The sequence below is a fragment of the Dendrobates tinctorius genome, unplaced genomic scaffold (genome assembly GCF_039654945.1).
Source record: "Dendrobates tinctorius isolate UK_male_01 unplaced genomic scaffold, ASM3965494v1 ptg000098l, whole genome shotgun sequence".
Lineage (NCBI taxonomy): Eukaryota > Metazoa > Chordata > Amphibia > Anura > Dendrobatidae > Dendrobates > Dendrobates tinctorius.
In genome coordinates this window covers 36,894,563-36,904,626 of record NW_027361766.1, presented here as the reverse complement: position 1 = coordinate 36,904,626, position 10,064 = coordinate 36,894,563, and the positions used below count along the sequence as shown (strand labels likewise).

At 41.5% G+C, this 10,064-nt stretch overlaps 1 protein-coding gene across 1 annotated transcript; it reads right to left on the bottom strand.

The window, feature by feature from the left end:
* Positions 1-7,694: 7,694 nt before the first annotated feature.
* Positions 7,695-8,654, bottom strand: LOC141099164 (olfactory receptor class A-like protein 1). Its single transcript, XM_073587309.1, has one exon. The coding sequence runs from the start codon at positions 8,652-8,654 to the stop codon at positions 7,695-7,697; it is 960 nt and encodes a 319-aa protein (XP_073443410.1).
* Positions 8,655-10,064: the final 1,410 nt, after the last annotated feature.

Below are 10,064 nucleotides of genomic sequence, written 5' to 3'. Positions count from 1 at the left end.
TCTTTATCAAAAATTACCACATATCTCAAATAAAATGAAGACCAGGTTATTTGTCACTGTTAATGAAAATGCAAACTGATTTTTTTTTCAGGCATGTGGTTTTAAGAGCTCTAAAATAATTTGTCTTTTGAATATTTAAAGCATGTTGCTTTTTCTTTTTTTACCAATATCGGAGAAAATATCAAGAAAGAAACTATAAATACTCACCAGATTTTCACATTTGTTTTATATTTTGCATGACAAAAAAGTCACTAAAATACATTTTCATTTGTTTGTGTTTCCCTTTCTATAACAATTATAGTTACACTAGATTGTGGACCGATTCTAACACATCAGGTATTCTAGAATATGGCCAGCGGGGGTTATTCTCACCTTCCGTCGGCCCCCGATCTCCTTTATATGCTCCCGGCATCTTCCGGTCCCAGTAATGCTTTGCGCAAAGGACCGGAGATGACGTCACTCTCGCAAAAGCGCAATGTCTTTAGCGGTCTTTCGCGCAAAGCATTACTGGGACCGGAAGATGCCGGTCGCATGGTGAGAGGAAGGAAAGAGTGTGGGGGCCGTCGGAAGGTGAGTATATCACTATTTTTTATTTTACTTCTATTTTTTACAGGTTTATGGTACCCAGGGCCTGGATGAGAGTCTCCTCTCCGCCGAACCCTGGGTACCATCCGCACATTGAGCGCTGCACTGGTCATCTCACAGCTGCGTCACCGATGACCTCCGTGTGGCAGGAGATGACTTGGGCCAACCTCCGGGAGATCAGCGGCTAGCGTTGCAGATCTCCTGACGGTAGCGGTGGTGTGCATTGTTCGACTGCGCCTGTCGCTGACTGGTCGCGGCCAGCCAGGTGCGACCAATCAGCGATGCAGGATTTCCGTTACAGACAGACAGACAGATTTAGACGATTACATAGTAGATATGGTGCACTTTTTTTATTCAACATAGTGGGGTTGCAAAAAGTGAGTTAGTCTTGTTGTGGCCTTCTTTTCCCAATTTAATAAAAAACTAAATTCCTGCATTTAAACTTATTTTTCCTTTATTTCACACACTGCACACATAAGACCATAAACAATATTTAGAGAGCATTACAACATTTAAACAACTTTTTTCTTACTTTTGATTTTTCCTGTAACTGGGGCATGCATGTTAGTTAAAGGGCATATTCAGCTTTATAACTGCCCAGCAGTGCTGACTTGAGACTGCTAGGACCCAGGTGAACGTCTTCCCACCACCCTGTGATAACATCATCACTGAGTCCACAAGAGAAATCGCAGATACATACACAACGCTGTGCGCTGTGTATACAATGATCAAGAGAACTGAGATGGTTATAAACCCTCTCTGCCTTCTCTATCCTGAGTCCAACTATGTCTGCCAGCTTGCTTCCCACTTCTATATATAAATACCAGTGATATACCAGCATATACTGTATCTATGTAGATGGCGAAAGTCCAAAAAATGCCAATGAAAAATACCAAAGTTTATTATTTCCCATAAATAAATAATAATTCAAATAAAGAATTACCAAAGAATGTATACATGAATATCTAATATTTAAAGCTCAATGTGTGTGTGTGTATGTTTGTATGTATGTGTTGTGAGGTAGCGCTGTCATTCACATAGGGGATCACTCGCTTGCAGCCACAAAAACCAGATCCGGTACGGGTTTTTCATAAAACAATCATAGTCTCTTCGGTTTATTCAGCATCAAAAACCATCAAAGCAACAGGAAACAGCATATAGTCAGCAAAGAGTCCATTACAGAGTTCAGCTCTGTTATCCTGTAGTCAGACAAGTTATGCACTGTTCAATGCGCAGGCTTTCTAGCCACTAAGTTATCTCACCCTGTCAGGGTTTCCTCATGCTGCTTCACCATGCTGCACATGTTCATTCCCTCCAGGGAACTAACAGGCACATGTCGCCATTACTCACAGCCACTTCACAGGCTGTTAGCCAGGTAGCCCCATCTCAGCGGGACCTTCCACATTGGACCAACCGGGTCCCAGCATTCACCACATGTGACCTACCCTGGCCACCATATATGGTCCGTAACCATGTCCACCGGGTCACATGGCTATGACCTCATCACAGGTCCTTGAACCATTCACACACTCTTTGCAATAGCGTCCTTAAACACACCCCCTGGGTGGGTTTGTAGGTAACTGGGCTCGCCCATCTCCCCAGTTACCTGGAGACGTCTCCCTGACACATTGACACAGCACTTCAGCAATATCACTGCTGATCAACACACACATCAGTATCCATCTCAATGCCACCCACCTTGAGATACATAACGGTCCTTCAGGATTCTGCCACTCATCCTCTCTCTTGGGACATCCACACAGGGCCCCTAGCGGACACAGGGGTCATTACACCACATAGTGTATGTCAGGAATTGGCATCTGCACCGTTGCAGCTACAGCCACAAAATTTTGCACAGTCACACGTCTGGACCCCGAGAGTGTCATACGCTATGTTGTGAGGCGAAATTTTAACCCCGAGCGTTCCAATTCACCAAACAATTTTGCCCCTAGGTACATAATGGGGAAAAAGTTTATGTATGTAAGTGTGTATCTCCCGGATTGGCATCTGCACCGTCATAGCTACAGCCACAAACTTTTTGCACAGTCACACGACTGGACCTCGAGAGCATCATAGGCTATGTCGTGAGGAAAATTTTAACCCCGCGCATTCCAATTCACCCAACAATTTTGCCCCTATCTACATAATGGGGAAAAAGTGAAAGGAAAAGTGTTGGAGGCAAATTGACAGCTGCCAGATGTGAACAAAGGGGACATAAAGAATGAGAGGGATGGTGCCAAAGAGTATATACCTTACTGTTGCTAAGGTGGGGCCCTGACATGGGATACTCACCACACACGGGGATATGAACACACACACAAAATGCACCACACACTACCACGTGCTTCAACACATATACCACCCTCAGCACACATTTCACCACACATACACCAACTTCACCACATAAAAGTCGAAACACAAAAGTCGCCACTCACAACTCACCACACTGTCTCAGAGCTGTTTAAAAGATGAAAAATGAGCTGTGATTGGTTGCTATCAGCAACAGTTTTCTTTGTAGACAGTTGTAGTAACTGAGGCCTATTATTCCTATCATTTCTATGGTGTTATCGTCCTTCTGTAAAGCTGGAAATAACACAATTTATTACCATGCCAACACAGACCACACTCTGACACAGACTGCAGAGGGAGCCCAGTATCACACAGGATACTATTAGATACACAACTCATCAGTCAGTATCACACAGGATAGGATTAGATACACAGCTCAGCAGTCAATATCACACAGGATAGGATTAGATACACAGCTCAGCACACAGTATCACACAGAATAGTAGTTGATACACGGCTCAGCAGACAGTATCACACAGGATAGGATTAGATACACAGCTCAGCGCACAGTATCGCACAGAATAGTATTAGATACACAGCTTAGCAGACAGTATCACACAGAATAGGATTAGATACATGGCTCAGCAGTCAGTAACACACATGATAGGATTAGGAACACGGCTCAGCAGTCAGTATCACATAGGTTAGGGTTAGATACACGGCTCAGAAGATGGTATCACACAGGATAGGATTAGACACACTGCTCAGCAGTCAGTATCACATAGAATAGGATTAGATACATGGCTGAGCAGTCAGTAACACACGATAGGATTAGATAAACAGCTCAGCAGAAAGTATCACACAGGAGAGGATTAGATACACAGCTCAGCAGACATTATCACACAGGATAGGGTTAGATACACAGCTCAGCAGACAGTATCACACAGAATAGGATTAGATACATGGCTCAGCAGTCAGTATCACACAGGATAGGATTAGATACACGGCTCAGCAGTCAGTATCACACAGAATAGGATTAGATACACAGCTGAGCAGTCAGTAACACATAATAGGATTAGATACACAGCTCAGCAGAAAGTATCACACAGCAGAGGATTAGGTACACAGCTCAGCAGACATTATCACACATGATAGGGCTAGAAACACAGCTCAGAAACAGGATGTGCCAAAGGACAGGACCTTTTCATTCCAAGAATTCCACTCATTCCATCTGATTTGTTTTTTGATTTTAAACGCCTCCAGTTTCCAGTTCAACTGCTATTTGCAATGTCCATTAACAATGCTCAGGGACAGTCCTTGTAAGTAGTAGGAATCGATTTGCAATCTCCATGCTTTTCTCATTGTCAACTTTACGTGATCTGTTCAAGAGTTGGAACTGCCAAAAATCTGTTCATCTTTGCACCAAAAGGAAAAACCAAACATGTTGTTTATCAAAAGGCTCTTGAATGAGTTGAAAATAAAATACTATCATTACTTGGGTAATCGTTTAGTTAATTTGTGTTGCAAATCTGTAGTGTTGAATATATGATGTGAAATGTTTTTATGTGCAATATAATCATTATAATTTGTTATAACTAACCACAGTTGGTTACTATGCCCAGGCAACGCTGGGCTCTTCAGCTAGTATATATATATACACTCACTGGCCACTTTATTAGGTACACCTGTCCAACTGTGTGTTAAGACTTAATTTCTAATCAGCCAATCACATGGCGGCAACTCAGTGCATTTAGGCATGTAGACATGGTCAAGACAATCTCCTGCAGTTCAAACCGAGCATCAGTATGGGGAAGAAAGGTGATTTGAGTGCCTTTGAACGTGGCATGATTGTTGGTGCCAGAAGGGCTGGTCTGAGTATTTCAGAAACTGCTGATCTACTGGGATTTTCACGCACAACCATCTCTAGGGTTTACAGAGAATGGTCCGAAAAAGAAAAAAAATCCAGTGAGCGGCAGTTCTGTGGCCGGAAATGCCTTGTTGATGCCAGAGGTCAGAGGAGAATGGGCATACTGGTTCGAGCTGATAGAAAGGCAACAGTGACTCAAATTGCCACCCGTTACAACCAAGGTAGGCAGAAGAGCATCTCTGAACGCACAGTGCGTCGAACTTTGAGGCAGATGGGCTACAGCAGCAGAAGACCACACTGGGTACCACTCCTCTCAGCTAAGAACAGGCATCTGATGGCTACTTTCAGCAGGATAATGCGCCATGTCATAAAGCTCGAATCATCTCAGATTGGTTTCTTGAACATGACAATGAGTTCACTGTACTCAAATGGCCTCCTCAGTCACCAGATCTCAATCCAATAGAGCATCTTTGGGATGTGGTGGAACGGGAGATTCGCATCAGGGATGTGCAGCCGACAAATCTGCGCCAACTGTGTGATGCCATCATGTCAATATGGTCCAAAATCTCTGAGGAATGCTTCCAGCACCTTGTTGAATCTCTGCCACGAAGAATTGAGGCAGTTCTGAAGGCAAAAGGGGGTCCAACCCGTTACTAGCATGGTGTACCTAATAAAGTGGCCAGTGAGTGTATATATATATATATATAATACATGGCTTCTATCTGAAAAAAAGTGATTAACTCTATGGGTGTGAACAAAGGCCAAAGAAAATGTCAGGATTAATTATGAAATGCAAACAGAAGGTAAAAGAGAGGTGTATAATCCTTTTTCCCGAAACCGATAAAGAGGTATGATTACTGTGTTCCCCTTTAAAAGATCAAGTGGATGCTCTCCCCCATTCTTCCGACGCTTTTCATCAATGCTCATTAGGGGAGTGATTTGGGGTAGATGTGACCATGTCGCCAAATAGGTTGCTGTCATAGCAATATGACATTTCCTTCTTATTTACCAAAATTTCGTATTGACCCCTCAACCTGTATATTGGGAAGTGGACTGAGGAGGAACGTTGATCACTGTATATGTATGGGAGAGATGAATTGGTAACATATACTACTTTCTAATATTGGTGAGATCTTCTCTTTTTTGCCTGTGTCATACTATAGCGCTTGTACGCATGGTGTATGGCAGCTTATGAGAAATATAGGCTATACTAGTCCATTTAGCCTGCAGTATCTTGGTCTTTATGCTTGCTTTATTGTCGATCTTACACGATTTTGCTGAATATCCCTACCCACTTTTGTCACTTATAATAAGTGGAGTTGTGTACAGCTACATTGAAGCTAATGCTGTCATCGGATACCAGCAACTGTTCAGTTTGCTAACTGGGAAAGGACCTAGGGTCCCCAAGGTCTATTTAGACGAGTATGTTTTTCGTGTTTTTCGTATTTACCACAGTGTTTGTCCTGTTTGTCTTGTTACCTTGCACTTTAGGTTATCTATATTTATTTTACTATTTTCTTATTAAAAGTTATATTTTATTCCAAAATGCTAATTCAAATCAGAAGAGGTGCTGGATATGCCAGCAGGACTGAGAAGGTTCACAGGGCTTCAATCCAGAATTGATTGACTCCTGATGTAGCCACTGGACCATGGTCATGGTAACCGATATGCTATTCTCTTTTGTGAACTAAATGAAACATTGACCCCTGAGGTACCTTTCAACTGTAGCATTCTATGAATAGGTGGGGAGTACTTTGGAGTTTTCATACTGTGAATTGGGTGACTGTGAAGGCATCATACTGTGTGGTGGGCAGTGAGGGAGTCTTTTACTATGTTGGGTGAACAGTGTGAACATCATACAGTGTTGGAAACACAGTGGGGAGTATTATAGAGAGCATGTGGTCAGTAATGTGAAGACAAGTTACTTGGCGTTATTGACTGTGAGGATATCATGCTGTATGTGTGTGGGGGGTATTTTTGGGAGCACCATATTAAATAGAGAAGCATTATACTGTAAGGTATCCATGAAAGGTATGTTGTAGTTGGTGAGAACACTAAGGAATACATGTCTCTCTTCCTGTCTACAACAGGGAAGTAAGCCCTTCGGTGACTATACCAATGTGTCCTGTCCTAACCTACTTGACTTATTTTTTTTTGGGGGGGGGTTCGGAGGGGGTGGCTCAATGCAGACTTTTTCTAGGGGAAACCCATGATTTCTTCTGTACTCTCCTGTACCAGGCATATGCCAAGGACAAGTATGGCGATGCTAACCCATACCGTTATATTACAATTAAAACTTGCTTATGATTTACTTTTATATTGGAAGTGTTTTACTTAAACCTACATCCATACAAGCTTATGTTGTTATTTACAACCATCTAAATCTTCTTCTTTAAAGCGTCCTTGTAAAATGCTTTATGTAATACACATTAATGCATATGTGTAAGGATACATTTGTATTTTATTATATTTCATTTGCATTATATTATACACACAATGAGTAAAATAAAGCATGGCTTAATCATAGTATAGCTGGGAAATGCTCTTTATGAAGCACCATAATATTTGCATAAGCACTTTCATTTGTAGGAACATTATTTTCTATATTTCTATCTTATTAGGGCTAATTTGGCTCAGTATAAACGTGGCATTTACCAAATTACTACATTAAAGAACGTACATAGTATGTATCAGTCCCTTCTGGGAATATCATTATTTTTTACATTATAATATTTTAGCGTTAATGCACATTTTTAGAAATAGTGATGATTTCACTGTAATTTTTCTGATGCCATGCACAGTCTTTTTGCCCCAACTCAGCATTTTTACATTGGCTGCAATACTTTTCTATGCAGTAAATGATAAAAAAAAATGTAACCAGATGTTCTGTAATGTATGTGGATTATTTTAATCCTGGAAATCAATTGTAAAAATGTTATCCACTGTTACTTTTTCATTCCGTAATGCAGTTGACATGTCCATGATCTTCTATAGATATTGGATATGGTTTCTGTTTATGGGAAAATAGCCGATTAAGCTGAAGCTTAGGGTTGGTGGCTATTATGAGCATTGGACTTAGAGCGGCATATGATGAAGCTAAGAATATCCGAGTATCATTCATGTCTGGACTCACATTTGACAAAGTTAATGTATATATCCACAATGAATTGTCAAGTCCAAATAGTGCTACATACAAAGAAACCAATGAGATGATCGCTATTGAGGCTTTGTAATGTACCATGTGCCTTTGGGACTTGTCCGTGGTCATCATTCTTCTCATATTTCTTCCATGGTAAAACAAGATGCACACCATGTAACTGCTTGAAATAATCATGACGATGACAAAAATGAAATCGCGAATTGCATAAAACATTCCATTCATAATATATGATCTATAATTTAGAAAGTCTGCTTCGCAGTAGACCAGATGGAGAGTATAGATTGAGGTGGTTCCATTTTTTCTAGCATTGGCATTGAGGACAAAGAAAGGATATGTACAAAGATTAATGATCCATAAAAACAGAATAATGATCACAGATCTTTGCGTTACTTTTTGTTTTAGATAAATTTGTTTCATTGGTGCAATGAGAATACACTGGTGGCAGCTAAGCAGACAGGTGATGCATATGGACATTGCTCGACTTACTCTGTATGTGTATATGACCAGCTTACACTCAGTGTCATCGAGCAAATCCTCAACACCTAAAGCATTGAGGGACTGCGGGATTATACGTGAAAAGAGAACAAAGAAGTTGAAGAAACACAATATTGCCATTATCATGTTGGTGGGAAGGAGTTTTTTCTCAGAGATTCTCACATATGTTAATTGTAAACAGATAAAGACGTTTCCTGGGATTCCAATTATGAGCAAAAGCAGAAATCCAAATGCTTTAATGAAAACTCGGAGTTCCATAATGACTATTTGTAACCTACAATTAGATAGGGATAATTTTTTTTTTTTTTTAACAATTGTTTTGTTTATTGGATTTATAGTAAGGTATAAAAAACACAGGATGAACAATCAAATATAAAATAATCACAAATCAGCTTATATAACTTGCTGGAATCCGAGAAAGAAAGTAGACTAGTAATTATGACATATGACAAACAGTTACGTCATATGTCGTGTTCCTGCATTTGATGTTAGTTCGCACACCGAGTCCTCATCTTTCATGTCTGAGAATGGCTGATTTAATCAGCGCTCATGTGCCCCTAAAGGCCCCGTCACAGACAGCGAGATCGCTGATTTTGTGATGCAACAGTGATCTTGCCAGCGATCTCGCTGTGTGTGACACGCATCAGCGACCGCCCCCCCGCCGGGTATCGCTGATCATGCAGCAATGTCCTGGGCCATTTTTTGATGGTTGGTCTCCCGCTGGCCAGCGCGCATCGTTGCATGTGGCAGCGGGAGACCAACGATTTGTGAGCTCCCAGCGCTGTAAGCAGACGCTGGGAGCTGGTATCTAAGGTAAATATTGGGTAACTAAGCGCGCGCCGTCAGTTAGTTACCCGCTGTGTACCTTAGATACCTGCATCCTCGGGCAGGGAGCTGGTAACCAAGGTACACAGTGGGTAACTAAGTGATGCGTGCGTTTACTTACCCACTGTGTATCTTAGATACCAGCTCCCAGCGCGAGCACATAGGTATCTAAGGTACACAGCGGGTAACTAAGCGACACGCTTGCTTAGTTACTAGATATTTACCTTGGATACCAGTGTCTTCACTGGTCCTGATTGCTGGTGAGTCTGCCTGTTTGACAGGTAACAAAAATCAATTTAAATACTCAAGGGTCTCAAATAGAAATCATATAGCATACCCTAAAACTAATATTTTATTAATAAAAAACCCACCAGGGTTACACCACAAGTGAACACAAAAGACAAAACAAAAAAAGTGTCCAAAAGTAAATATATTAAAATGATTTGTGGGGAATGTCCTAGGAGTCCCTATTGAGGTAACCTATTTTCACCTTCCTAACCGCGGAGGTTGGCACCCTAGGGGGAACGTTGTGGCGCCCCCGCTCAACGATGGCTGTCCCTAGGGGCCCTATTGTACCCTAGCACCACTAATGAAGTCCCTTCCCCGATGCTAAGGGAACCCCTGCCAAATAACAGAGACAAACCTACGATGAGGGGGACCCTAGAACCCACAAAATGTTACACATAAAAAGGAACACATGAATAGATAGGCCTATGGGGAGACAGTGCTGTCTTGACTCATGGCTCAGGCATATAAATATGACTGACAAAAGTACAATACATCATGACTCATCAGCTGCAAACAGTATGTGTCAATCCACCTAATTATCGCAGCATGTGTATT

Bases quoted from the DNA above. Each gene is read 5' to 3' on its own strand.
- LOC141099164 (XM_073587309.1), bottom strand. From the start codon at position 8,654: ATGGAACTCCGAGTTTTCATTAAAGCATTTGGATTTCTGCTTTTGCTC.